The 27,972-nt window shown below is 58.7% G+C and overlaps 2 protein-coding genes and 1 non-coding gene across 6 annotated transcripts; 1 reads left to right on the top strand and 2 right to left on the bottom strand.

Annotated features, from left to right (window-relative positions):
- Positions 1 to 458: 458 nt before the first annotated feature.
- KISS1R (KISS1 receptor) lies at positions 459 to 4,388 on the bottom strand. The gene is made up of 5 exons (XM_016934502.4): positions 3,681 to 4,388; positions 2,766 to 2,890; positions 1,841 to 1,976; positions 1,360 to 1,592; positions 459 to 1,173 (listed from the first exon to the last, which is right to left on the bottom strand). Exons 1-5 carry the CDS (start codon positions 3,922 to 3,924, stop codon positions 715 to 717), a joined length of 1,197 nt encoding a protein of 398 aa, XP_016789991.1. The 5' UTR covers positions 3,925 to 4,388; the 3' UTR covers positions 459 to 714.
- A 3,474-nt stretch (positions 4,389 to 7,862) lies between these two features.
- On the top strand, positions 7,863 to 24,702 carry R3HDM4 (R3H domain containing 4). Of its 4 annotated transcripts, none has more exons than XM_024351888.3 (8): positions 7,863 to 8,004; positions 18,855 to 19,009; positions 19,437 to 19,561; positions 20,031 to 20,154; positions 21,129 to 21,214; positions 21,589 to 21,674; positions 21,809 to 21,864; positions 23,665 to 24,702. In XM_024351888.3, the coding sequence occupies exons 1-8, from the start codon at positions 7,934 to 7,936 to the stop codon at positions 23,766 to 23,768; spliced, it is 807 nt and encodes a 268-aa protein (XP_024207656.1). In that variant the 5' UTR covers positions 7,863 to 7,933; the 3' UTR covers positions 23,769 to 24,702. The 4 variants fall into 4 exon arrangements, 2 of the variants coding, with proteins under 2 accessions (XP_024207656.1, XP_024207654.1); XR_010153508.1 differs by having other exon boundaries at positions 7,875 to 8,004; positions 21,551 to 21,674; XR_002940803.3 differs by lacking the exon at positions 7,863 to 8,004 and adding an exon at positions 8,048 to 9,104 and having other exon boundaries at positions 21,551 to 21,674.
- A 2,935-nt stretch (positions 24,703 to 27,637) lies between these two features.
- On the bottom strand, positions 27,638 to 27,744 carry LOC112206463 (U6 spliceosomal RNA). Its single transcript, XR_002940827.1, has one exon. It is a non-coding gene; the product is annotated as a U6 spliceosomal RNA (small nuclear RNA).
- Between the last annotated feature and the right edge of the window lie 228 nt (positions 27,745 to 27,972).

Raw genomic sequence — 27,972 nt, 5'->3', positions numbered from 1 at the left:
GTGTGTGTGTGTGTGTGTGCGCGCGCGCGCGCCACATTTTCTTTATCTGCTCATTGATTGATGGGCATTTGCACTGTCTGTTTTCACATTTTAGTCTCTCTAAAAGTGGGATGAGGCCCCGGGCGCGGTGGCTCACGCCTGTAATCCCAGCACTTTGGGAGACAGAGGCATGGGGATCACTTAAGGTCAGGAAAATCGAGACCAGCCTGGCCAACATGGAGAAACCCCGTCTCTATTAAAATACAAAAATTAGCCGGGTGTGGTGGCGGGCGCCTGTAATCTCAGCTACTCGGGAGGCTGAGGCAGGAGAATCACTTGAACCCGGGAGGCAGAGGTTGCAGTGAGCGGAGATCGCGTCACTGCACTCCAGTCTGGGTGACAGAATGAGACCCTGTCTCAAAAAAAAAAAAAAAAAAAGTGGAATGAATCGTACACAGTGACAGTCAACTACAAGACAATGAGAAAACGTCTGACACTTTCTGGAATGATCCAGAAAGTCCTGTGTTGACACATGTTTAATTTCAGGAAACACAGAAATCATAATTTCAATATCAATAGCAAACTTCACAACGAAACTGCACCGAACGTCACAAGAGACCAAAATATTTGCACAGTTGATCTTGGACAGTAAGAAAAATACTAATAACAGAAGAATGGCCGCTGTTCCAGCAGTCCCTGCTCCCGAGGGAGCCGCTCGGATTCCACCGGGTCTGCTCAGAGAGGGGCGGTGTCCTCCCCCAGGACGCACAGCCCGCGCGCGGCCAGCCCACTGCTCCCTGGCTTCTGCTCCCTGGCGGGGGCCGGGTGGGACCCCAGGCGGTGCAGCTCCGCGTGTGGGGCTGCGGGGTCCGAGGGTCCGGGCCGGCGGGGGCGGCGGGCGGGGCGCGGCGCGCAGGGGCAGACGCGGCGGAAGGCCTGTCTGAAGTGCGAGCCCAGGAAGGCGTAGAGCAGCGGGTTCAGCGCGGAGTTGCTGTAGGACATGCAGTGAGCCCAGGTCTTAAGCGCGTAGGCGGCGTAGCTGCGTGGGTGCCAGGAGCCCGCGGGGCCCAGCGCCTGCAGCACCAGGAACAGCTGGATGGGGCCCCAGCAGGCGGCGAAGAGCAGGACCACGGCCGCCACCAGCCGCGAGACCTTGGCCCGCACGGCGCCCGCGCGCTCTGCCAGCACCTGCCCCTGGGTGGGGGGTGCCGTGAAGGTGGTTAGACGAAAGGCTGGGGCCCGGCTCGGCTCATCCCCTCGCACCGCCCCTCCTGGACCCCTTGGGCTGTCCCTGCCCGCGCAGATGCCCCCACCGGCGCCTCCCACCACTGTGCCTCCCCGCCCGCCCAGCCTTGCTGTCCTCCCACCCACGCCGCGCACCTGCAGGGCGCTATCGGCGGGCGCGGGGCGCACGGCGACCCGGTCCAGGTGGCGCAGCATGGCCGCATAGCTGGCGCAGGTGGCGAGCAGCGGCAGCAGGTACAGCGCCAGCAGGTTGTACAGTGCGAAGGCGCGCTCCAGGGCGCGGCTGGGGAAGGCCTCACTGCAGTAGGCGCGCGGCCCGGGTGACAGGCGGTGCAGGGCGAGCACCGGCGCAGACACCGCCGCAGAGCCTGTGCCACAAGCCGGGATGAAGACCCCGCTCGGGGAACCAGCGGTCCCCCACGTGCCTCCCCGGGAGGCGTTCACCCAGCCACCCTGCAAAGGCCCGGGCGCCCCGTCTGCAGCCTCGCTGGCCCTAGGCAGGCAGAGCTATTGCGCCCATTTTACAGTTGCTGGACCGAGGCGGCAGGTGGCTCCGGGCGCCCAGGGCACTAGGACGTGTCCGCCTTCTCCCGTGAGGCCCCTGAGCTGTACTCACCTACCCAGATGCTGAGGCTGACAGCCAGCGCCAGGCGGGGCGTGCGGCGGTGCAGGGCGCGCAACGGGAACACCGTCACGTACCAGCGGTCCACACTCATGGCGGTCAGCGTGGCACACGTGGCCTGCACCGAGACCTGCGGGAGCCGCCAGCCGGGCGTGTGGCCACCTGCGCGGTTGGGAGCCTGCCCTGTCCGCCCGCCCTGCTGATCCCCCTACGTGTGCGAACACTCAGGCACATACACGGGAAGTGTCCTGGGAGGAGTGTCCAGTGCGGGTTGAGGGGACAGAAGGTGGGGAGACTGGGAGAGGAGGGCAGGAGGATTGGGGAAGTGAGGGAGCCCTTGGGGGGCGGCTGATACCCCGAGTCTGAGACAGGGGGGCTGCGTGGGATGGAGGGACAGGCGGGGCAAGAAGCCTCAGGGCCTCAGTAGCCCTTCCTCACCAGTGACCCAGGTCCCCGTCTGCATCCCTCCCCCATTCCCGCCCCCCACTCCAGTTCTAGGCTGCACCACCGCCCAGCCCCTTCCCGCAAGCTGGGCACCCCAGCCCCTGGTTCTCCTATGCGTTGCCTCGCGCCCCGCCCAAGGTCCGTCCCCCCTTCCCACGTGGGCTCCCCCTCCCCACATGCGCCCGCCCCCCGCTCCGGAGCGCATCCCCTCTCCTCGTCCCCACGTGCGCCTCGTCCCCACGTGCGCCTCCTCCCCTCCTGCTCCAGAGTGCACCCCTGCCCCGCCCCACCATGCGCCCCCTCCCCTCCAGCTTCTGAGCGCATCTCCCTCCGTCCCCACGTGCGCTCCCTTCCCTCCTGCTCCGCAGCGCACCCCCCCTCCCCGTCCCCACGTACGATCCCCTCCCCTCCCACTGCGGAGCGCACCCCCGCCCGTCCCCAAGTGCGCCCTCTCCCCTCCTGCTCCGGAGCGCACCTGCTGGATGTAGTTGACGAACTTGCACATGAAGTCGCCCAGCACCCAGCCGGGCAGCGGGTACAGCAGGGCCGTGAAGGGGACGCAGCACAGGAGGAAGGTCACGTCCGTGGCCGCCAGGTTGGCTGCGGTGGGGATGCGCGGGCGCTGGGCGTGGGCGCCACTGGCCGCGGGAACCGCCCAGCGCTCCTGGCCCTGACCCCTGGCCCCCACCTTGGTCCGAGTGACCAGCAGGATGGCTCAGGGAGGCCCCCCCCAGCGCCCCTGGCCTCCTCGGGCGGAGAAGTTGGGGCGCCTTCTAGTAATTCCCCCTTACATCTCAAACATTACGCCTCCGGCTCGGATTTCCTGGCCATTCCGGCAGAAATCGGTTCTGCTGGGCCCTGTCCGGGCTGGGGGAGCCTAAGCAGGCCCCTGACCCTCTGAGCCTCAGTTTCCACAACTGCAAACTGGAGACAATGGTGCCGGCCCAGCAGCCACCGACTGGGCTCACAGCTGTGTGTGATAGGGGACCCCAGGACACAAATGCATAAACAGGCTCAGAGAGCCACCGGGGCAGGGGTCGCAAACGAAGGCCCGCGGGCCAAGCCAGCCCCTCCCCCAGCCCTTTGTTCAGCTGACACCGAGCCTTTGGCCCGCGCTGCACCGGGGCGAGCCCCGCGAGTGGCCAGGTCGAGGTTTCCATGTGCCACACTCCCCACCCTCCGGCCCGCCCGGGCCCGCCCGCGCTGGAGTTTGCGACCTCTAGCCTCAGGTGCAGGGACCACAGGGAAAAGATTCGAGGTGGGGGGGACCCCTGCAGGGGACCGAGCCGGGTCCGAGAGGGCCCCGATGCGTCGCGAGAGGGCGCCCCAGGCCGCTCGGCCCTCGGAGCCCCCGGGACGGCAGCAGGTGCGGCGCAGCGCCCGCACTCACCGATGTAGAAGTTGGTCACGGTCCGCATCGGCTTGTGGCGGCAGATGACGTAGATGACCAGCGAGTTCCCCACCAGGCCCAGCAGCATCAGCGCCGCGAAGAAGAGCGGCACGAGCCAGGCGTCCACGGCCCGCGGCGAAGGGACTGGGCCGTCCGAGGCGTTGGCGCCACAGCCCGGGCAGCCGGAGGCGTTGGCCGGTGCTCCCCAGGACGCGTTGGGCCCGGACGTAGCCACGGTGTGCATGGCCGCGCGCACCTCCTCCTCCCGGCCGCCCTCCAGGATTGCGCCCTGGCACCGCCCCGGGGACCCCTCCGCCCGACCGCCCGGGGGCTGCGCCTGTGGAACTCAGGAAGGGGCTCGGCCGGAGTCCGCAGGGTCCAGAGGGCAGCTGTGCTGGGCTCGGCGGCTCCTCTGCCGGCGCCGCTGCAGCCGAGCGTTTATAGCCCGTGCCCCCCTCCCCTGTCCTTGCCTTACCGCCTCTCCGGCAGCCGCTCGCCACTCCCTCCCCTGCCCACGCGCCCTCTATTCACCCAGCGGCAACCCCCCTATTCCCTCCTCCCGGTGCAAGGTCGGAGTGAGAGCGCGGGAGGGGGCTGAGGGGGGCGGAGCAGGCAGGGGGTGGGCCGCGTGGAGGCTGCTGTGGACCTGGAAGGACCGACCTTAACCAGCGAGTAGACGCTCAGCCCGGACTAGGAGCCCAGCCAAGGCGCGAACTCTAAGGCCTGTGAATATGGGAAGGGCTTTGACCCTCCTAGGGGCTGGGGCTCCAGGGGGTGGGCCCAGCCTGGCGGGGAGGCCAGCCCTCAGCGGAGACCCTGAGTGAGGATAGCTTGGGTTTGTCACCAGGACCCTGGAGAGCCATGGAAAGTTCAGGGCAGGTGAGGGAAGTCCCCGATCTGGCGGTTTGGGACTGAATGTGTCCCACATGACTGACAAGGGGTGTCTGATACCCGCAGGGACACTAGCAGCAGGAACCAGGTGGAGGGCACCTTGCAAAGGCCACAGCCTTATTATTATTATTATTATTACTGATTTATGTATTTATTTATTTTTTTGAGACAGAGTTTCGCTCAGGTCGCCCAGGCTGGAGTGCAGTGGCTCCATCTCGGCTCACTGCAAGCTCCGCCTCCCGGCTTCACGCCGTTCTCCTGCCTCAGCCTCCTGAGTAGCTGGGACTACAGGCGCCTGCCACCTCGCCCGGCTAATTTTTTGTACTTTTAGTAGAGTCAGGGTTTCACCGTGTTAGCCAGGATGGTCTTGATCTCCTGACCTTGTGATCCACCCTCCTCGGCCTCCCAAAGTGGTGGGATTACAGGCGTGAGCCACCGCGCCCGGCCTTTTATTATCATTATTGAGACAGGGTGTTGCTCTGTTGCCTAGGCTGGAGTGCAGTGGCACGATCTCGGCTCAAAGCAACCTCCGCCTCCCGGGTTCAAGCAATTCTCCTGCCTCAGCCTCCCGAGTAGCTGGGATTACAGGCGACTGCCACCATGCCCGGGTAATTTTTGTATTTTTAGTAGAGACCAGGTTTCACCACGTTGGCCAGGCTGGTCTCGAACTCCTGACCTCAGGTGATCCACCCTCCTAGGCCTCCCAACGTGCTGGGATTACAGGCGTGAGCTACTGCTCCCAGCCCAGCTAATTTTTTTTTAATTTTTAATTTTTTATTTTTTTGCAAATAAAGTTTTTTTAAATTTTTATTTATCTATTATTTTATTTTATTATTATTATACTTTAAGTTTTAGGGTACATGTGCACAATGTGCAGGTTAGTTACATATGTATACATGTGCCATGCTGGTGTGCTGCACCCATTAACTCGTCATTTAGCATTAGGTATATCTCCTAAAGCTATCCCTCTCTCCTCACCCCTTAAATTTTTTTGTAGAGACGAGATCTCACTAGGTTTCCCAGGCTTGTCTTGAACTCCTGAGCTCAAGCAGTCCTCCTGCCTCAGCCTTCCAAAGTGCTGGGATGACAAGCATGAGCCACCCAGCCCGGTCAGCACAACCTTGACCCCATAATCCCACAGCTGGAAGTGTACCCCAGGATGACATCAAGGAGGTTCCCCCAAAGTCCATCCTGCAACAGAGTTCCAAGATGTTTGGTCATCATGGAGTAATACACAGCGAAGAAAAAGGTGCTGCCATTTGCATAAAAAAAGACAAAAAAGGGAGGAAAATAAATGAATAGGCCGGGCACAGTGGCTCATGCCTGTAATCCCAGCACATTGGGAGACCGAGGCAGGTGGATCACTTGAGGTCAGGAGTTCCAGACCAGCCTGGCCAACGTGGTGAAACCTGGTCTCTACTAAAAATACAAAAATTACCCGGGCATGGTGGAGGGTGCCTGTAATCCCAGCTACTTGGGAGGCTGAGGCAGGAGAATCACTTGAGCCCAGGAGGTGGAGGTTGCAATGACCTGAGATTGCATCACTGCAGGCTGGGTGACAGAGCGAGACTCTCTCCAAAAAAAAAAAAAAGAAGAAGAAGAAGAAGAAGGTACAGACAGGACAGGCCCCTGAAGGGAAGCCCTGGAACCCAGAATGGGAGGAAGGCCCAGGAAGTTCTCTGGAGTTGCCTCCCTCTCTCACGAATAAATGTTCAGGTCCATTCTTTGAGCATCTACCCTTACCCTGTGCCTGATGGATGGGGAAACCACTCATTCCCGATGCCCAGCTCCCCTGCCAGTCACTCCTGATCCATCTCTCCATTGTCGTTTTTCACCTCTTTGCACATTTATCTATAGGAATCTCACAGTGCACGCTTTTTTGTGTCTATCTATAGTTTCTCATCCTTTTCTTTTTCCTCCTTACTCTTTCTTTCTTTTTCTTTTCTTTTCTTTTTCTTTTCTTTTTTTTTTTTTTCTTTTTTTTTTTTTTTTTGAGACAGCGTCTCGCTCTGTTGCCCAGGCTGGAGTGCAATGGCATAATCTCGGCTCACTGCAAGCTCCGCCTCCTGGGTTCACGCCATTCTCCTGCCTCAGCCTCCTGAGTAGCTGGAACTACAGGCGCCTGCCACCATGCCCGGCTAATTTTTTGTATTTTTGGTAGAGATGGGGTTTCACCGTGTTAGCCAGGATGGTCACAATCTCCTGATCTCATGATCCACCCGCCTTGGCCTCTCAAAGTGCTGGGATTACAGGTGTGAGCCACTGTGCCTGGCTTTTTTTTTTTTTTTTTTTTTTTTTTTTTGAGACAGAGTAGAGTCTTACTCTGTGGCCCAGGCTGGAGTGAAGTGGACGGCTCCCTGCAACCTTTGCCTCCCATGTTCAAGCGATTCTTGTGCCTCAGCCTCCCATGTAGCTGTGACTACGGGTGCATACCACCACGCCTGGCTAATTTTTGTATTTTTAGTAGAGAGGGGGTTTCACCGTGTTAGCCAGGATGGTCTCGATCTCCTGTCCTTGTGATCCGCCCACCTCGGCCTCCCAAAGTGCTGGGATTACAGGTGTGAGCCACCGCGCCCGGCCCTTTCTTTTTATTGTAGAGATGGGTTTTCATCATGTTGCCCAAGCTAGTCTCAGACACCTGGACTCAAGTGATCCACTGGCCTTGGCTTCCCAAAGTGCTGGGATTACAGGCGTGAGCCACCACGTTGGCCACCAGGCCTAATTTTAGAGAAGAGTAAACTGAGGCTAAGCAGGGGAAGGGGTTGCCTAGCCGAGGCTCCAGGGCTGGGAGGGGCAGGTGGAAGGAAGGCTCGGGCAGTTTTAATTTCCGCCATCCTCTGCCTCCAAAAAGAACGTTCCCTCCCTCGTCGATGCCCAGGCCTTAGTTTCCCTGTCCGTGTCTCCTCGCCTCCCTGGGCTGGATTCCTGGCTCAGTCCGCAGCCCGGATCGGGACGCCGGGTTGTGGTTGAGTTTTCGACCCCTCGCCTAGGTGTCCCTCCTTCCCGGAGCTAGATTTCTGGGTGTAGGGATCGTGGCCGGCCCCGCCTCCCGCCTCAGTCTCCCCTTTCGTCCCCCCAGGTGCTGGATCCCGGCCCCGCCTGCCTCGGTTTCCCCGTTCGTTCCCTGTTGGCTGGATCCCCGCCCCGCGCGCCTCGGTTTCCCCGTTCGTCCCCCCAGGGGCTGGATCCCCTCCCCGCGCGCCTGGGTTTCCGCGTTCGTTCCCGGCAGCCGGGAGGTGGGTGCCCCGGCCCCGCCGCGCAGCCCCAGGCCCCGCCCCTGCCCGCCTCCGGGCGCCCGTCACTTCCTGCCCGGCCCGGTGAAGGCCCTGCCGGGCGGCGGCGGCGGCGACAGCGTGCGAGCCATGGTCGCGCTGGAGAACCCCGAGTGCAGCCCGGAGGCGGCGGAGGGCACCCCGGGCGGGCGGCGGCTGCTGTGAGCGCGGGCGGGCGGGGCGCGGCGGGCGCCGGGGGGCTGGGCTCCCTCCCCTGAGATCCTCTCCCCCCCTCCCCTCCCCTCCTTTCCCTTCCCTCCCCTCCCCTCCTTTCCCTTCCCTCCCCTCGTTCCCTTCGTTCCCCTCGCTCCCCTTGCTCCTCTTCCGGGGCTTCAGCCTGTCCTGCCTTCCCTTCTTGCCCGCTGTGGACCCCCAGGCTGGGTGGGGGGTCTTCATTGTTACTCAGCGGGGACACCCTCCTGCCGCTGCGGGGGCTCGCTGGGGGAGGGGACCCGGGTCCACGTCCCCACTTACCTGTTCCCCCCCCTACTCCCCGGTCCGCACCCTAATCCCCAGTCCGCGCCCCACTCCCCGGTCCGCCCCCCTAACTCCCGGGTCCGCTCCCCCACTGCACTGGTCCGCGCCTCCATTCCCGGGTCCACCCCCTCACTCTCCGGGTCCGCCCCCCAACTCCTCGGTCCGTGCCCCCACTTCCCGGGTCCGACTCCCCCCACTCCCGGCTCCGCGTCCCCACCCACGGGTCCGCCCCCCCCCACTGCCCTGATCCACGCCCTCACTCCTGGGTCCGTCCTCCCACTCCCTGGCCCACCCCCCCACTCCCCTGGTCCGCGCCCCCATTCCTGGGTCCGCCCCCCAACTCCTCGGGTCCGCCCCCCAACTCCTCGGTTCCACCCGCCAACTCCCTGGTCCGTGCCCCTACTCTCTGGTCTTCGCCCCGACTCCCGGGTCCGTCCCCCTACTCCCCGGTCCGCTCCCCCCACTCCCCGGTCCGCCCCTCCAACTACCCGGGTCCGCCCCCCCAATCCCCGGTCCGCCCCCCAACTCCCTGGTCCACCCCCCCCACCTCCCCGGGTCCGCGCCCCCACTCCCGGGTCTGCCCTCCCCACTCCCCGGGCCCCGAGGTGCCAGCCATGGAGCCTCCCGCCAGAGGGTCCTGGGCCCCTGTCCGCGGGTCGGGGTTCACCCACGTGGCCATGCGCTCCAGCCTGGTCCCTGCCGCACGCCCGGCCCCACTCGCCCTCTGGGCTTGTCCGCGCCCCCCTGCCTTTCCGGGCAGACCCGGCTCCTTGCTCTCCTTTGGGTAAATCCCTACAACCCTTGTGGGTTAAAACCTGGCAAGCAGGGGCCCGCGCGTCCTTCCCGGGGGACCCGGAAGCGGGGCGGTCTGTGCGGGGGTCAGCCGTGTGTCACCCCGGCCCGCACAGGGACCCGGGGACCCAGGGTGCGCCCCTGGGGTCCGTGTTGGTGGGGGGCGAGGAGAAGCGCGTGTTCCGTTCCTGCCTCCTCCGTGTGCGGACGGCGCCACCTGGGCAGGTTATTTCATGCTTCCATGCCTCAGTTTCCCCTCCTGTAAAATGGGATAGTAAGTGTGGCCTCTTCTCCGAGTGGTGGGGGTTACCGAGCTAGCACTGCGGCGCGCCCAGCAAACGGGAGTGTCCGTTGTCTCATTACTAATTATCGTTAATGTTTTATTGGTTATTTTAGTAGTATTAATATTTTGAGACAGAGTCTCGCTCTATCGCCCAGGCTGGAGTGCAGTGGCGCAATCTTAGTTCACTGCAACCTCCACCTCCTGGGTTCAAGCGATTCTCGTGCGGCAGCCTCCCCGGTACCTGGGATTACAGGCGCCCGCCACCACATTCAGCTAATTGTTGTATTTTTAGTAGAGATGGGGTTTCATCATGTTGGCCAGGATGGTCTTGATTTCCTGACCTCACGATCTGCTTGCCTCGGCCTCCCAAAGTGCTGGGATTACAGGTGTCAGCCACTGCACCCGGTCTTTAGTATTATTTGTATTTATTTATTTATTTGTTTATTTTTTTGAGACAGAGTCTCACTCTGTCGTCCAGGCTGGAGTGCAGTGGGGCGATCTCGGCTCACTGCAAGCTCCGCCTCCTGGGTTCACGCCATTCTCCTGCCTCAGCCTCCCGAGTAGCTGGGACTACAGGTGCCCGCCACCACGCCCGGCTAATTTTTTTGTATTTTTAGTAGAGACGGGGGTTTTGCCATGTTAGCCAGGATGGTCTCGATCTCTTGACCTTGTGATCCGCCCGCTTTGGCCTCCCAAAGTGCTGGGATTACAGGCGTGAGCCACCACACCGGCTAGTATTATTTTTAAACAATGATTTATTACTATCATCGTTATTATGTTTATTATATCATCACTATTATCTCCACCCAGAGGCCATACCCATCTCTACAGAGGTGATTTGTATCTGAAGGAGAAAGGATGCATTTTTGATTGGTTGATTGGTTAATTGATTGGAGACAGACACTCGGTCTATTGGCCAGGCTGGAGCAGAGGATGCTTTTTTTTTGTTTTTGTTTTTGTTTTTCATATTAGAGACGGGGTCTTGCTAACTTGTCCAAGCTGGTCTCAAACTTCTGGGCTCAAGCCATCCTGCCTCCTCGGCCTCCCAAAGTGTTGGGATTACAGGCGTGAGCCACCGCGCCTGGCCTAGTAGTATTATTATTAATACAGGGTCTCACTCTATCACCCAGGTTTGATCACAGCTCACTGCATCCTCCACCTGCGGGCTCAGGCGATCCTCCTGCCCCAGCCTCCCGAGTAGCTAGGACCACAGGTGTGCACCACCATGCCTGGCTTTTTTCTTTTTTTTGAGATGGTTTTGCTCTTGTTGCCCAGGCTGGAGTACAGTAGTGCGATCTCGGCTCACTGCAACCTCTGCCTCCCAGGTTCAAGCGATTCTCCTCCCTCAGCCTCCTGAGTCGCTGGGATTACAGGCATGTTCCACCGCACCCAGCTAATTTTGTATTTTTAGTAGAGATGGAGTTTCTCCATGTTGGTCAGTCTGGTCTCGAACTCCCAACCTCAGGTGATCCACCGGCCTTGGCCTCCCAAAGTGCTGGGATTACAGGCATGAGCCACTGCGCCCGGCCTGGCTAATTTTTTAATTTGTTGTAGAGACGAGGGTCTTACTATGTTGCCTAGGCTGGTCTCGAACTCCTGGACTCAAGGAATCCACCCGCCTTGGGCTCACAAAGTGCTGGGATTACAGGCGTGAGCCACTGCACCCACGTAACGTCTCCTCTAAGGGGGCCTTGAACCACTTGGTGTGGGCATTTACCCTCAAAATGGGCTCTTCTTCCTGGGTCTTCTGTTTTTTTTGTTTTTGGTGGGGGTTGGGGGGACGGGTTCTTGCTCTGTCACCCAGGCTGGAGTGCAGTGGCGCGATCTCAGCTCATGGTAACCTTTGCCTCCCAGGTTCAAGCGATTCTCCTGCCTCAGCCTCCTGAGTAGCTGGGATTACAGGCATGTGCCACCACGCCTGGCTAATTTTTGTAATTTTAGTAGAGACGGGGTTTCACTGTGTTGGTCAGGCTGGTCTCAAACTCCTGACCTCAGGTGATCCACCTGCCTCGGCCTCCCAAAGTGCTGGGATTGCAGGCATGAACCACCACGCCTGGCACCCTGGTCTTGAAGCCCAGGTGTAGTGACTCCTATGTAACTATGTAAATACACTCATGTTTCCGCTCTCAGCCGTCAGTCTCTGGGTGTTTACCTGCCAGCTGTGTCCTGGTGGGGGGTTGGGGACTGCTGGGGGCCGCCGCAGTCTGCCCCACCCCAGGCTGAGTCACCTCCGCCCTGAGCCCTGGCTTCCTGATGCACAAGTCGGTTCCTCTCTTGCTGTCTCTAGTGGGTTCCTGGGGGAGGGACCAGTGCTGGGAAAGGTGTGTTTTTGCCCGAGGGACTGAGGGTTCACAGTTCCCCTCTCAAAATCTGCAAGGAGTAGAATTGGGAGTGGCCAGGAGGCCTGTTCCCCCAAACTCCAGCAGCTCCCCAGCTTGGGCTGCCCCCCTCCTCTGTGGACACACATCCTCGAGCCTTCAGGGTCCAGGAAGCCTCAGATACCCCCGCTGGGTCCTCAGTTTCCTCGTCTGTAAAGTGGTCTTGTTGAGTGGTGTGGGAAACAGATGAACCAGCCCTTGGGAAGTGTGTCAACAGAAGTTTAGTTCTTCATTCAACAAACAGGCAGTGAGCGCCGCTGTGGGCCAGTCACAGGCCAGGACCGGGGGGGCGGCGGTGGGCGGGGAGCGGACCCTGTCTTGTTCTGTGGGCCTAGTGAGCTAGTGATTAAGGAGCAAAGAAGTAAACGGGCCGGCTGGGGCCAGTTGGTTTCCAGAGCTTCCTGGTAAGGCTGACTGGGCTAGGTGGGGGGGCGGGGCCGTTTCTGGGGGTGGTGAACACAGAGCTGAGGCTGGAATGAGCAGGTGCATCAGGCAGAGACCGGGGCTCCCTGAGTTTGGAGCACTGTGAGGAGGGGCCTGTGGCTGGACGTGGGATTTTTTTTTTTTTTTTTTTTTTTTTTTGAGACAGTCTCATTCTGTCACCCAGCCTGGAGTGCAGTGTTGTGATCTCGGCTCACTGCAGACTTCACCTCCTGGGTTCAAGTGATTCTTCTGCCTCAGCCTCCTGAGTAGCTGGGACCACAGGCGCCCACCACTATGCCTGGATAATTTTTTTGTATTTTTAGTAGAGACGGGATTTTCACCATGTTGGCCAGGCTGGTCTCGAACTCTAGGCCTCAAGTGATCCACCTGCCTCAGCCTCCCAAAGTGCTGGGATTAGAAGTGTGAACCACTGCGCCCGGCCAGGCATGGGGATTTTGATGTGGTCTTCCTGTTCCTTCCATTTCTGGAGAGGAGTGTCGGTGACTCCCAGGCCCCACTGTCTACCCCAGAGGCCAGATGTTTTTTTGTTTTTGTTTTTGTTTTTTTTGGAGACAGAGTCTTGCTGTGTCACTCAGGCTGGAGTGCAGTGGTGCGATCTCAGCTCACTGCAACCTCCACTTCCCAGGTCCAAGCGATTCTCCTGCCTCAGCCTCCCAAGTAGCTGGGACTACAGGTGTGCGCCACCACTCCTGGCTAATTTTTGTATTTTTATAGAGACAGGGTTTTACCATGTTGGCCAGGATGGTCTCCATCTCTTGACCTCATGATCCGCCCGCCTCGGCCTCCCAAAGTGCTGGGATGACAAGCTTGAAGATGTTTCTTAATTTCCTGCTGGAAACTGGTTGAAGTCAGCCAGCTCCATCTCATGGTGGGACTCGATTTCCAGTGCTCAGCTCAGCACTAGAGACCCAGGGGAGGGTGGCGAGCCCTCAGATACCAAACAAAACAGGCGAAGGCCCTCGTGTTGCAGTGCTAGGCCAAGGGGGAGCCAGGCCTGGCCCTGGGATGCTGGGGAGCCATGGGCTGTGCTGGAGCAGGGGAAGGACCAGGCAGGTCCTTGTGGGCCTGGAGGAGAGGCCTGTGGGGCTTTGGTATGAGGGGTGGTGAGGGAAGCAGGGTAGCTCTGGGGTTCTGGGTCAGACCCAGGTTCACATCCAGCTCCTTGCATTGTCTGGGTGGTGACGGGGGACAGCCCCACCTCTCCAAGCCTCAGATCCTGCATCTGTAAAATGGGGTGATACCAGGCCCCTTGCTGGGAGGGCTTGAGCTGTGTCACCGAGCCCCACCCCCTCTGACTTCCCCGAGGGCTCCCCTCGGATGTCACTTCTGTTATCGGCCCTGTCCAGCTGCTGGGGTGGAGAAGTAGCCCCGGGGCCTCAGGGGGGGGCTGTGGGTGAATCTGGGGCATGGGACGGAGTGCTCCGGCCTCAGGGAGGCAGCTTCAGGCTGATCCAGCTTCAGAGATGCTGGCTTAACATGACCCTGTATTCCCACTGAGTACCTGTTGGCTGCTGTGCTCTGTGCTGAGGGCATGGTCCACCACCTCCTTCTCCAGCTGCCCTCTTTGCAGCAATGGGAGCTTGGGCGGTGACTTTGTGCCTTGGTTTACAAATCTGTATAATGGGGGCCAGGCGTGGTAACTCATGCCTGTAATCCCAGCACTTTGGGAGGCTGAGGCAGGCGGATCACTTAAGGTCAGGAGTTCGAGACCAGCCTGCCAACATGGTGAAACCCCGTTTCTACTAAAAATACAAAAATTAACCAGGCGTGGTGGTGGGCGCCTATAATCCCAGCTACTCGGGAGGCTGAGGCAGGAGACTCGGTTGAGCCAGGGAGGTGGAGGTTGCAGTGAGCAGAGATGGCACAACTGCACTGCAGCCTGGGCAACAGAGTGAGACTCCATCTCAAAACAAAACAAAACAAAACAAAACAAAAAAACCCCAAATCTGTATAATGGGCATCAAAGTAATAGAACTTGCCTCCCCGGGGACAGCACAGGTGACAGGAAATGAGCCCAATGTGGGGAAAATACTCAGTCCAGGGACACTTACGATCAAAAGCAGTGTGGCATGGCTGAGGGGTGAGTTCCCCATCATAGGAGGAAAACAAGCAAGTGGCAGCTGAGATGAGGGGAATTCATCCCAGGCCCTTTTGGCTCTGAGTACCCCTCCCAAACCAACTTGTTCCCACTTTTTGAGAGGGGGCTGAGGTTAAAGGTTGCAGGGTGAGCCGGGCACGGTGGCTCATGCCCGTAATCCCAGCACTTTGGGAGGCCAAGGTGAGCGGATCATGAGGTCAGGAGATCCAGACCATCCTGACTGACACGGTAAAACCCCATCTCTACTAAAAATACAAAAAATTAGCCAGGCGTGGTGGCGGGCACCTGTAGTCCCAGCTACTCGGGAGGCTTAGGCAGGAGAATGGCGTGAACCCGGGAGGCGGAGCTTGCAGTGAGCCGAGATCGAGCCAGTGAACTCCAGCCTGGGCGACAGAGCGAGACTCTGTCTAAAAAAAAAAAAAAAAAAAAAAAATCCTGTCTCTACTAAAAATAAATAAAAAATTAGCTGGGCATGGTGGCGGGCGCCTGTATACTCAGCTACTCGGGAGGCTGAGGCAGGAGAATCACTTGAACCTGGGAGGCGGAGCTTGCAGTGAGCTGAGATTGCACCACTGCGCTCCAGCCTGGGTGACAGAGCGAGACTCTGTCTCAAAAAAAAAAAAGGGGGTTTCAGGGTGCAGCTTCGTAGCTGGGGTTCACACCCTGGGCTGAGATTCCAGGACCTGCCCTGCTAACACCGCAGCCTGGCGAGGAGGCAGTTTCGGAGTTGCCAGGCTTGCCTGGGCCATTGAGTTCTGAGCACCTGGTCCAGGGTGGAAGCTTGACCCGTGCCTCTGCCTGCAGGTCCCTATTGGTGGGTGCTTGTGCATATGTGAGGTTTTTGTTCTGATGACTTTTCATAGATTTTTGCCGCAGTCTGTGGAGACTGTGCTGTTTATCTGCCCGTCCCCTTCCCGCTTCAGGCAGCCCTGGGTCTCCTCACCTTGCTTACTTTTTTTTTTTTTTTTTTTTTTTTTGAGACAGAGTCTTGCTCTGTTGCCCAGGCTGGAGTGCAGTGGCGCGATCTCGGCTCACTGCAACCTCCGCCTCCCAGGTTCAAGTGATTCTCCTGCCTCAGCCTCCCCAGTAGCTAGGATTACAGGTGCATGCCACCATGCCTGGCTAATTGTTTTTTTTTTTTGAGACAGAGTTTCACTCTTGTTGCCCAGGCTGGAGTGCAACGGCATGATCTTGGCTCACCGCAACCTCTGTCTCCTGGGTTCAAGCAATTCTCCTGCCTCAGCCTCTCGAATAGCTGGGATTACAGGCATGCGTCACCATGCCCGGCTAATTTTTGTATTTTTAGTAGAGACTAAACATGGGGGTTTCTCCATGTTGGTCAGGATGGTCTCGAACTCCCGACCTCAGGAGATCCTCAGCTTCCCAAAGTGTTGGGATTACAGGCATGAGCCACTGCGCCCAGCGTACTTTTTTTTTTTTTGAGACCAAGTCTTGCTCTGTTCACCAGGCTGGAGTGCAGTGGCACAATCTTGGCTCACTGCAATCTCTGCTTCCCAGGTTCAAGCAATTCTCCTGCCTCAGCCTCCTGTGTAACTGGAATTACAGGTGCATGCCACCACGCCCGGCTTATTTTTTGTATTTTTAGTAGAGACGGGGTTTCACCATGTTGGCCAGGGTGGTCTTGAACTCCTGACCTCAAGTGATCCACCTACCTTGGCCTCCCAAAGTGCTGGGAACACAGGCATGAGCCACCACGCCCGGCCAATCAGCTTGTTTACTTTTGATTGAGATGTAACAGCTGGTCTGTAAAGTGCACAGACTTAAGGCTTGAGGACTCTTTACATGTGTGTGGACCCTGGTGAGCATTGCCCTCATTTCTGACCCCCTTGACTGCATGGTTTTTTTTCTTTTTTAAGACAGAGTCTTGGTCTGTCACCCAGGCTGGAGTGCAGTGGTACGATCTCATCTCACTGCAGCCTCCACCTTCTGGGCTCAAGTGATCCTCCCACCTCAGCCTCCTGAGCAGCAGGGACCATGATTTTGCCCAGGCTGGTCTCGAACTCCTGGCCTCAAGCTGTCCTTCCTCCTCACCTTCCCAAAGCTCTGGGATTACAGGCATGAGCCACCGCGCCCAGTTTCCCTCGACTGAATCTTGTCTCAACTGGCCTAGAGTTTCCTAGCGTTTTCCAGTCTTTTGGGGGTTGCAGGGGTGGGGTGGGTTGCTTTTAATTTTTGTGTTGGGAACTCTGGATGCTATTAGGGATTTTGGACTGTGGGCTCTCTTGGAATCACAGAATTTTTATTGAGGATTGATTTGGTGGTTATTTTTCTGAGTGTCTCCTGTGTACGAGGCTTGGCTGTGAGTGCCGGCGGTGGGGGTTACAGCCAGCCAGCAAACCCGGGCCGCCTGTGCAAAGGTCCGAGGCGGGACTGGAAATCGTGTCTTGGAAGCAGCAGCGGCCAGGAGGTGCCACTGTGGGGTTGGAGCAGAATGTGTTTCAGGCGGGGTGGAGTTAGGAGATAAAGGTGGAGCCGATCCTGGTACCCCCAGACCCTGGAGGCCATGGTCAGCCCTGTGGTGTGGGGGTTTGTGAGCCCAGTGGAGCTAGCGTTACGGTTTTTTGTTTGTTTGGCTTTTGAGACAGAGTCTGGCTCTGTCGTCCAGGCTGGAGCGCAGTGGCACGATCTCAGCTCACTGCAAGCTCCGCCTCCCGGGTTCACACCATTCTCCTGCCTCAGCCTCCCGAGTAGCTGGGATTACAGGCGCCCGCCACCACGCCCGGCTAATTTTTTGTATTTTTAGTAGAGACGGGGTTTCACCGTGTTAGCCAGGATGGTCTCGATCTCCTGACCTCGTGATCCGCCCGCCTCGGCCTCCCAAAGTGCTGGGATGACAGGCGTGAGCCACCGCGCCCGTCCTGTTTGTTTTCAGACACGGTCTTGCTCTGTTGTCCAGGCTGGAGTGCGCGGTATTGCAGTCACAGCTCACCGCAGCCTCAAACTCCCCAGGCTCAAGGGATCCACCCACCTTGGGCTCCCAAAGTGCTGGGATTACATGAGCCCCCACGCCCAGTTTGTGTGGTTTTTCCTTGCCAGAAAAGTCCCCATCCAAGAGGCTCCCCCTCACCGGCCCGCTTCCCAGGTGCCGGGTGGCTGCGGTGCGCGCCTATCACCCCCTCCCCCGCCCCACCCGCGTCCTGGGTGCCGGGTGGCTGCGGTGCGCGCTTACCCCCACCCCGTCCAACCACCGTCCAACCACCGGCTTCCCGGGCGGCTGCCTATTCCCCCCACACTGAGTGGCTCGGCCCTTGGATTCTCGGTGGGAGGCCCAGCTGTGACAGCTAATCCATCTCCACAATTAATGCCATTTGCTCCGGCCAGGCGGATTAGCTCTGCGGGGGGGGCCGCTGCAGCCGCACTCTCCTCCTGGCCCTGGGGACAGGGGACATTAAGGGGGGGCTTGGGGGGGGGGTGCTGAGGCATCACCTTGAGCTTCTGGGGCTGTTTCCTGGCTCCTCTGCTGCTGGGAGTGGGGGATGTGGAGAAAATCAAGTTTCTTGACTCTCCGTTTCTGAAGGAAGCCGTTCACGTCCCAAAGGCTGTGGGCCTTGCTGGCTTACAGCTAACACCTTGAACACTGGGGTTGGGGGTGGGCGGCAGCTTTTCTTGGTCATTCACCTGCTGTGTGACTTTGGGCAAGTGTCTTCACTTCTCTGAGCCTCGGTTTACTAATCTATCATCACAGTTTTTTGTTTTTTTTTTGAGACAAGGTCTCACTCCGTGGCCCAGGCTGGAGTGCGGTGGCACAATCTCAGCTCACTGGAGCATCCGCCTCCCGGGTTCAAGCGATTCTCTCACTTCAGCCTCCTGAGTAAGCTGAGATTACAGGCGCACGCCACCACGCCTGATTAAGTTTTGTATTTTTTTTTGGTAGAGACAGGGTTTCACCATGTTGGCCAGGCTGGTCTTCAACCCCTGACCTCAAGTGATCCACCCACCTTGACCTCCCAACGTGCTGGGATTACAGGCATGAATCAATGTGCCTGACCTAATTTTTTTTATTTTTCTGGACACAGTCTTGCTCTGTTGCCCAGGCTGGAGTGCAGTGGTGCCATCATGCCAACCTCGACCTCCTGGACTTAAGTGATCCTCCTGCCTCAGGCCCCTGAGTAGCTGGGACTACAGGCATGTACCAGCACACCGGTTAATTTTTTAATTATTTTTTTTTTTGTAGAGACAGAAAAAAATAATAGTCTTTTTTTTTTTTCATAGTCTTGCTATGTTGCTCAGGCTGGTCTTGAACCCCTGAGCTCAAGTGATCCGCCGGCCTCAGCCTCCCACAATGCTGGGATCACAGGCATGAGCCACCACACCCAGCCCGTCTTCACAATTGTATCTGCTTCCTGGGTGATGTGAGGATGAAACAAAATAGGATTTTAAGGGCCCAGGACTTCACACACCGTAGGGGTGAGCTCTCCATTGCTGGGAGAAACCAAGCGGGCCATGGCTGTGGTAGGGCCCTTCTCGGAGATCCTGGCCAGCCTTGGCCCTGAGGACCACCCCTGCCCCGGCCCACAGGCCCCTTCCCAGCTGCCTGCCTGCCCTAGCCAGCTCCCAGGTGAAGAGACTCTCGGCTTCCAGGCGGAAACAGCACTTCATCAACCAGGCAGTGCGGAACTCAGACCTCGTGCCCAAGGCCAAGGGGCGGAAGAGCCTCCAGCGCCTGGAGAACAGTGAGCAGGGGTCGGGAGGCGCCTCCTGGGGGCTCCTGGGCCTTGCAGAATGTCGTGCATATTGGTGTTATGTTACCCCTCCCATGAGCTGTGCCTGGGTGGGGCTGGGGACCCAAAGAGGTGTCAGCTGTAGGCTGGGGGACCATATAAATAGAGCCAGACACAGGCGCCCCCTGGACTCTTGGATCAGGGCTGGGTGGGAGGGCGCTGCGGGCATTGGAGCTGGGGCTTTAAAGGATATATAGGAGTTCGACAATCCAGAACCTGGGGTCTAGGCGGTCTCTGTACCTTCTGGGGAAGACAGTTGGAGCATGGAGGTGTGGAGGCTGAGATGATAAAAAAGGAGGAAGGCTAGTTCTTGGGTCCCCATGGTGCCTGGGGGTCCCCAAATGCCACCCCGGCCCAGAGAGCATCTGTTTCCACCTAGCCCAGTACCTCCTGACCCTGCTGGAGACAGACGGGGGCCCGCCTGGCCTGGAGGATGGGGACTTGGCACCCCCTGCATCACCAGGCATCTTTGCCGAGGCCTGCAACAACGCCACCTACGTGGAGGTGTGGCCCCCGACCCCCTCGCTCCCTCCACACGGGGACCCCGGCAGTTCTCCTACGGCCAGGCCATCGCCTGTGCCCATCCCCCGCCAGAAGCACCCGCCCACTTCTGATCTCCTAATGAAGGCCCCTCAGTCTCCTTCGGGGTCCACAGACCAGGCCAGAATCCCCACCCTACCCCTGGAACCTTCGAGCTCCTGGATTCACCTGCCCAACACGTTTGGGAACCCTCCAACGATTGCAGGAGTGTTTCACCTCAATCCCCCCCACCCCGAGACAGCTGGGCCCATCCCGGTTCCCCGCTTCCCTGCGCTCAGCTCAGGGCCCGACACAAGCAGCGGCCCCTCAGTGGACAGAGGTGACCGCAGGAGCGCGTCCACGTGCTTGGCGGCCTTACCGTGCCCATTTGCCCGGGGATGTCAGCCCAGCCCCAGCGTCTCATGGCAAGCCTGCCTCCCTGCCTCTCTTCCAGGTCTGGAACGATTTCATGAACCGCTCCGGGGAGGAGCAGGAGCGGGTTCTTCGCTACCTGGAGGATGAGGGCAGGAGCAAGGCGCGGAGGAGGGGCCCTGGCCGTGGGGAGGACCGGAGGAGAGGTGCGGGCCTGGAAGGGGCGGGTGTGGGTGGGAGCAGGGCATGGATGGGGGCGGGGCCTGGGGTGGGTGGGGCCGGGACGGAGGGGGGGGCAGGATATGGATGGGGTGTGGGCGGGACCTGGAGTGGGTTGGACCTTGTATGTTGGGCCCAGGTATGGATGGGGGATGGGGGCGAGGCCTGGGGTGGGTGGGGCCGCGATGGGGGGGGGCAGGATATTGTGTGGTGTGGGCGGGACCTGAGTGGGTTGGACCTAGTATGTGTGTTGGGCCCAGGTATGGATGGGGGCGAGGCCTGGGGTGGGTGGGGCCGGGAATGGGAGTGGGGGCAGGATATGGATGGGGTGTGGGCGGGACCTGGAGTGGGTTGGACCTAGTATGTTGGGCCCAGGTATGGATGGGGGATGGGGGCGAGGCCTGGGGTGGGTGGGGCCGGGACTGGGAGTGGGGGCAGGATATGGATGGGGTGTGGGCGGGACCTGGAGTGGGTTGGACCTAGTGTGTGGGTGAGGCCAGGGTATGGATGGGGACAGGGCAATGGGGTGTGTGGGGCCAGGATGGGGTGGGTAGGGTATGGATGGGGCGGGACATGGAGTGGATGTGGCCAGGATGTGGGGGCAGGATCTGGATGGCAGTGGGTAGGGGTGGGGCCTGGAGATGGATGGGGGTGGGGCCTGGAGTTGGATGGGGGTGGGGCTAGCTGGCTTGTGTGGGCCTGGAGTGGGTGGGGCCTCATGTCTAGCTGGGGTGAACATACAGGTGAGGGTAGGGTCAGCTGGATGGGTTGGGGTCAGGGCCTCGTGCGGGTAGGGTCTGCTGGCTGGGTGGGGCCACAGTATCGTTGAAGGTGTGGTTTGGTGGGCAGGAGAGGCCAAGGCACAGATGGGCGTGGTCTTCCCTGGGTGGGCGTGGTCTGGCAGGTGGGCAGGGCCAGGACGAGCGCCCCAAGACTGCCCCTTGTTCCCCTCCTCCTGCAGAGGACCCCGCCTATACACCCCGCGAGTGCTTCCAGCGCATCAGCCGGCGTCTGCGAGCCGTCCTCAAGCGCAGCCGCATCCCCATGGTGAGTGCGGGATTTCTGGGCCTCCCCTTTCTACCCGCCTGGTCTTTTTTGAAGGCCCGTTTCCCAGGCACAGGTTCTCACCCGGTGCAGGTCGTGTCAGGGGAAACAGGGCAGGATACAGACAGCGGCACCAGGGCCCTGAGCAGGAGGGCGGGGGCAACGAAGGCGGGCACTGCAGGGTGTGTAGGAGTTTCCTCCGCGGAAGGCACAGGCAGGAGGTGGCATGGTGGCCTCAGAGACACTTAAGCAGCCTCACGTGGTGGGTCAGAGGTCATGTTTGAGCCCAGCGCTGTGGGCTCCTGGGCGTCCTGGACCTCCCTGGCCCCCCATCCGCAGGTCCCGCAGTTCCCTGACCACCGGGCCGCTCTCCCCAGGAAACGCTGGAGACCTGGGAGGAGCGGCTGCTTCGGTTCTTCTCCGTGTCCCCCCAGGCCGTGTACACAGCAATGCTAGACAACAGGTAAGGGGGGGCGGCCAGGCGAACGGACCCTCCCAGGCTGCGGCCAGGTGGGTGGACCCTCCCGGGCTGTGGCCAGGTGGGTGGACACCCCACGCTGCGGCCCCTGCACGGCGCTCACTGCCCGTTCCCCACAGCTTCGAGAGGCTTCTGCTGCACGCTGTCTGCCAGTACATGGACCTCATCTCGGCCAGTAAGTGCCGGTGGCCCCCAAGACCCCAAGTTGGCCAGCTCAACCTGGGAAAGTGGCCAGGGTCCCAGGGGCCTGGTTCCTCAGAGTGGGGCTTGGTGGGGAGGTGGGGAAGGGGGCTGGAGTGGGGACGCTACGAACTCAGGGGTGGCAGTGGGACCCTGCCTTGAATTCACCAGAAGCTCCCTGCATATGCGGCCCCACGCAGGGTGACCGCAGACACAACCAGGCTGCTGGACACAGACACTCCTCCATCTGCATCTTCGGGGCCCGGGGTGGGGGTGATGAAGCCTGGATTTGAGGGACCTCCCAGAGCCAGAGATAAGATGGGGGGACGCAGTGTCTGGAAGGTGTCTGGAAGGTTTGCCCGTAGTGAAGGTCTGTGCAGGCGCCGCCGGCCCCAGGCACCCCATCTGGTCCTGAGCCTCTCACACCTGTCTCTGCCGCCCGCCTGGAGTTGCCGAGGTGACAGTTTCCATGGCAACCGGACGATGCCTCCCTCTGTTCCCTCTGTGGGAGACGCAGCCCCCATGCCTGCCTCTGCTCAGAACATCCGGCCTTGGCTGGGGGTGCGGGGCTTGGAGCTTGGTGGGTGTGGAGCTGTGGTCCTGACACGGAAGAGGAGGGGTCCCAGCAAGATGGGGAGTAGAGGACGGGGGGTCCCAGGAAGAGGGGACTGCTGAGGCGCGGAGCTCACATGGGACATGGCTCTTTTTTTTTGTTTTGGTTGGTTAGGTTTGGTTTTTTTGAGACAGTCTCATTCTGCCGCCCAGGCTGGAGTGCAGTGGCGTAGTCTTTACTCACTGCAACCTCCACCTCCGGGTTCAAGCGATTCTCCTGCCTCAGCCTCCCGAGTAGCTGGGATCCCAGGTGCCGGCCAGCACGCCCGGCTAATTTTGTATTTTTAGTAGAGACGGGTTTCTTTTTTTTTTTTTTTTGAGACCAAGTCTCGCTCTGTCACCCATGCTGGAGTGCAGTGGCGTGATCTCGGCTCACTGCAAGCTCCACCTCCCGGGTTCACGCCATTCTCCTGCCTCAGCCTCCCGAGTAGCTGGGACTACAGGTGCCCACCGCCACGACCAGCTAATTTTTTGTATATATATATATATTTTTTTTTTTTTTTTTAGTAGAGACGGTGTTTCACTGTGTTAGCCAGGATGGTCTCGACCTGACCTCGTGATCCGCTCGCCTCAGCCTCCCAAAGTGCTGGCATTACAGGCTTGAGCCACCGCGCCCAGCCCTAGAGACAGGGTTTCACCATGTTGGTCAGGCTGGTCTCGACCTCCTGACCTCAGATGATCCTCCTGCCTTGGCCTCCCAGAGTGCTGGGATTACAGGCATGAGCCACTGCGCCTGGCCAGGTCATTCATTTTCTGCAGTGAGGGGGAGATGGGGAAGGGGAGGCCGGTGGGAGCTGGACCACTCAGGACCTGGGTGCCTCAAAGCCACCTCTGCAGGGCAGGGAGCCTGAGGGGAGGCCGGACACTCCGCCAGGCAGGCGTGTGAGTGGCCATGCGGCCTCAGGCCCAGTGCGTTTCAGGGTCCCCATCGGCACAGTGGAATGAGTGCTAGCGGGGAGTGAGATGGGCCCGAGGAGAGTGCTCCTGTAGGGAGCCTTAGGTATTCTTGTGAGCCAGGCTCCCGGACCTGTGGGCTTAGGGCCAGCCAGGCCGCAGTGACCAGCACACACCAGCTGGCGGTGACCTCCCTGGGAAGAAGCGAGGGCGGTGCAGGTCCGAGGCACCTCTACCTGCCGCGGCTCCCAAATTCCTCCCGTTCTTGCCCCGCTGGTCCCTTCTGCAGGTGCTGACCTGGAGGGGAAGCGGCAGATGAAGGTCAGTAATCGGCACCTGGATTTCCTGCCGCCGGGGCTGCTCCTGTCCGCCTACCTGGAGCAGCACAGCTGATGGCGGCCCCGCGGAGACCCCGCTGCCACCTCGCCCAGCCATCAAGCCCTCCGATACCTTCGGCTAAAATATCTTTCATATTTTTAGAATTTGTCCTCGGAAACCTTTTTCGCTTGGGGTGGTCTCTCTCACTCTGCCCCCTCCTCACGCAGCTCTTGGCAGTCAACAGACGCTGGCGGCTGGGGCTGCCCATGCCATCCCAGCTCCAAGCTTCCCACTCCGGGACTTGTGTTTGGGTGGGGAGACCTGACCTGGGCATGTTCCTGTTTCTTCATCGTTGAGCTTTTCTGGCCCGGTCTGAAGCTCAAGTGAGGAGGGGGAGGCTGGGTTTTTATCACTTTTAATGAATTTGGTGTGATTTGTTGTAGATTTTTAAATTTCCCTTTTGGAGAGAAAAACCAAAAAAACTCGCCCCACTGGTAAAACATGGATCTTGGTCCCAGCCCCTGCTCAGCCCCTCCCAGTTTTTAGCTTGAATGAGGGTGGGGTCTCTGGGACCCTGCCCCTCATGCCAGAAGCATCTTGTGTTGTATATGTGTGCGCGCGTGTGCCCTGAGACCCGGGACAGAAGCCACGGTCCTAAGAGCCGGTTTTATCCTCGTCATTCTGCTTGTCCTCCCCCACGCCACCTGTGTCGGGGCTCAGGGTCTCCTGCTTTATATGAGCCCCCCTCCTTTCCTCCCTTCCTTTATGCTGGGGGTCCAGGACTTCCAGCCAGAAGCCTCTGCCCTTGCACTACCTTGTCTGTCCCCCCTTCCCGTGTCCCCTCGTCCCCCAGCCTGACTCCTGCCTGATAGCTCCTATGTCCCCGTGCTGGTCCTCCTGGCCCAGGCTGCAGGAGCCAGGCTGGGGGGCCTCCGCACCCCCTTGCTGCGTGTGGGTAATTGTGTTTTGGGGGAAAGTGGGGAATTTAATAAATTTCTGGTGCTCTGGCCTCGGGCTATGTGTGTTTTTCTTCGGGGCAGGGCCGGGGGCTTAGTAGGTCCTGGCCACCAAGGGCTGCAGGTGCCCCCCTGGCTCCTCTGCCCTTGGTTGCCTGGATTCAAACCCTGGCTCTGCCACACGCCTGCCGTGTGACCTTGGGTGAGTAGCTTGTAGGAGTGCCTTGGGGCCCCTGTAGACCTTGAGTGAGTGGCTTGTACGAGTGCCTTGGGGCCCCTGTAATGGAGGGTCTCATACAGGGGGCTTGAAACGACAGAAGGCCAGTGCAGTAGCTCACGCCTGTGATCCCAGCACCTTGGGAGGCCAAGGCAGGAGGATCGCTTGAGCCCAGGAGTTTGAAACCAACCAGGGCAACATAGCAAGACCCTGTCTCTACAAAACATGAGAGAAATTAGCAGGGTTGGCTGGGCGTGGTGGCTGCTCACACCTGTAATCCCAGCACTTTGGGGATGCAGAAGCGGGTGGATCACAAGGTCAGGAGTTCAAGACCAGCCTGACCAACATGGAGAAACCCTGTCTCTACTAAAAATACAAAATTAACCGAGTGTGGTGGTGCATGCCTGTAATGCCAGCTACTCAGGAGGCTGAGGCAGGAGAATTGCTTGAACCCAGGTGGTAGAGGCTGCAGTGAGCTGAGATCGCACCTTTGCACTCCAGCCTGGGCAACAAGAGCAAAACTCTGTCACACACACAAAAATTAGCAGGGTGTGGTGTGCGCCTGTAGTCCCAGCTACTTGGGAGGCTGAGGTGGGAGGATCACTTGCGCCTGGGAGGCTGAGGCTGCAGTGAGCTGAGACCGTGCCTCTGCACTTCAGCTTGGGTATGGAGGAAGACCCTAGGTCAAAGAGAAGCAAAAGGGAAATCTATCCTCTCACAATGCTGGAGGTAGAAGAATGAGGTCATGGTGTCTGCAGGGCAGGGCTCCCTCCAGCGTCTCTAGGGGAGGAGACTTCCTGCCTTTCCCGGTTTCTGGGGACTTCGTGTGTCCACGGCTTGTGGCCACATTGCTGTGGTCTCATCTCCAAGTGGCCGTTTTCCCTGTGTGTTATGTCTTGTCTTGACATCATCCTCTCCTCACATGTCTGTGCCCAAATATCCATCTCTATGATGCCCGTCATTGGGTTAGGCCCACGCTAATCACCTCCTTTTAACCTGATTACCTCTGCAAAGACCCTGTTTCCAAATAAGGTCACATTCTGAGGTAGTGGGAGTTAGGAATTCAACCTCTTTTTTTTTTTTTTTTTTTTAGACAGGGTCTGGCTCTGTTGCCCTGGCTGGAGTGCAGAGGTACAATCCCAGCTCACTGCAGCCTTGACCTCCCAGACTGAAGTGATCCTCCCACTTTTGCCTCCTGAGTAACTGGGCCTACAGGTGTGCATCACCCCATCCAGCTATTTAATTTATTTATTTATTTATTTATTTTGAGACAGAGTCTTGCTCTGTCCCCCAGGCTGGAGTGCAGTGGCGCTATCTCAGCTCACTGCAACCTCCACCTCTTGGGTTCAAGTGATTCTCCTGCCTCAACCTCCCGAGTAGCTGGGACTACAGGCATGTGTCACCATGCCCAGCTAATATTTTTGTATTTTTAGTAGAGATGTAGTTTCAACATGTTGGCCAGGCTAGTCTCGAACTCCTGTTCTCAGGTGATCTGCCTGCCTCAGCCTCCCAAAGTTCAGGGATTACAGGCCTGAGCCACCTTGCCCAGCGCCCCTCCCTCCCCAACCCTGCTAATTTTTAATTTTTTTTTTTTGTAGAGACGGGGTCTGCCTATGTTTCCCAGGCTGGTCTTGAACTCAAGCTGTCCTCAGACCTTGGCCTCCCAAAGTACTGGGATTACAGGTGTGTGCCACCACACCCGGGCCCCTAAGAACGTTAAACCCCTACCTCTGCCTGGGAATGGGGATTTTCTGTAAGGTCACTGAGTGGCCCTCTTGGAGAACTGAACCCTGATGCAGAAAAAAACACTCTGATATTTGGGCCATTGTTAACCTGTAATTTTAGAACAGTTTTATAGTTGCAGAATTCTTGCAAAAATCATGCAGTGAGGCCGCGGTGGCTCACGCCTATAATCCCAGCACTTTGGGAGGCCGGGGTGGAAGGAGGGCTTGAGGCCTGGAGTTTGAAATCAGCCTGGGCAACATAGTGAGACCCCATCGCTATTAAAATTTTGAAAAAACAGGCTGGGCGCGGTGGCTCACGCCTGTAATCCCAGCACTTTGGGAGGCTGAGGCAGGCAGATCACCAGGTCAAGAGACTGAGACCATCCTGGCCAACGTGGTGAAACTCCGTCTCTACTAAAAATACAAGAATTTGTTGGGCATGGTGGTGCGCGCCTGTAGTCCCAGCTACTCGAGAGGCTGAGGCAGGAGAATCGCTTGAGCCTGGAAGGCGGAGGTTGCAGTGAGCTGAGATCGCGCTACTGCACTCCAGCCTGGGCCACAGAGCGAGACCCTGTCTCAAAAAAAATAAAAATAAAAATAGAAGAGCACCACATCCATTGCATTAAACTGGCTTTTGGAGGAGGAGGTGGGAATGGGGTTGGAAGTAGGAATACTCAACGGGGTCGGTGACTTCGCTTACAGGACTTCGCTTAGTTTCCCCACTCTTGGACATTAGAAAATGGAAGAAAGGCCGGGCGCGGTGGCTCACACCTGTAATCCCAGTTCTCTGGGAGGCCGAGGCGGGCGGATCAGGAGGTCAGTAGATCGAGACCACCCTGGCCAACATGGCGAAACCCCGTCTCTACCAAAATACAAAAATTAGCCGGGCGTGGTGGCGCATGTTTATAATCCCAGCTACTCGGGAGGCTGAGGCAGGAGAATCGCTTCAACCCGGGAGGCGGAGGTTGCAACAAGCTAAGATCGCGCCATTGCATTCCAGCCTGGGCAACACAGCAAGATTCCGTTTCGGGGAGGAAAAATGGAAAGAAAAATATGGAACGCTTCACGAATTTGCGTGTCATCCTTGCGCAGGGGCCATGCTAATCTTCTCTGTATCGTTCCAATTTTAGTATATGTGCTGCCGAAGCGAGCACGAACTCCTAGCTCCACCACCAGCTATTTAAAGCCCCTGGAACAAATTTCTGTACACATAGGACGATTTCTCTTAAATGACCTAGAGATTTAACCTCTATTTATATTAGCCCAATGTGTAATGCAACTAACGTAGTTATTGAATGGAGTTGAGAAAGTGCTCGTTGTTCTACGAAATATAGCTACGGTGGCTGCTGGGAATTACTGGAAATTGTCGTATGCAAATAACC

Source organism: Pan troglodytes, chromosome 20, assembly GCF_028858775.2.
Source record: "Pan troglodytes isolate AG18354 chromosome 20, NHGRI_mPanTro3-v2.0_pri, whole genome shotgun sequence".
Classification (NCBI taxonomy): Eukaryota; Metazoa; Chordata; class Mammalia; order Primates; family Hominidae; genus Pan; species Pan troglodytes.
The sequence above is the reverse complement of the archived record's forward strand: the minus strand, read 5'-3'. Positions and strand labels throughout refer to the sequence as shown.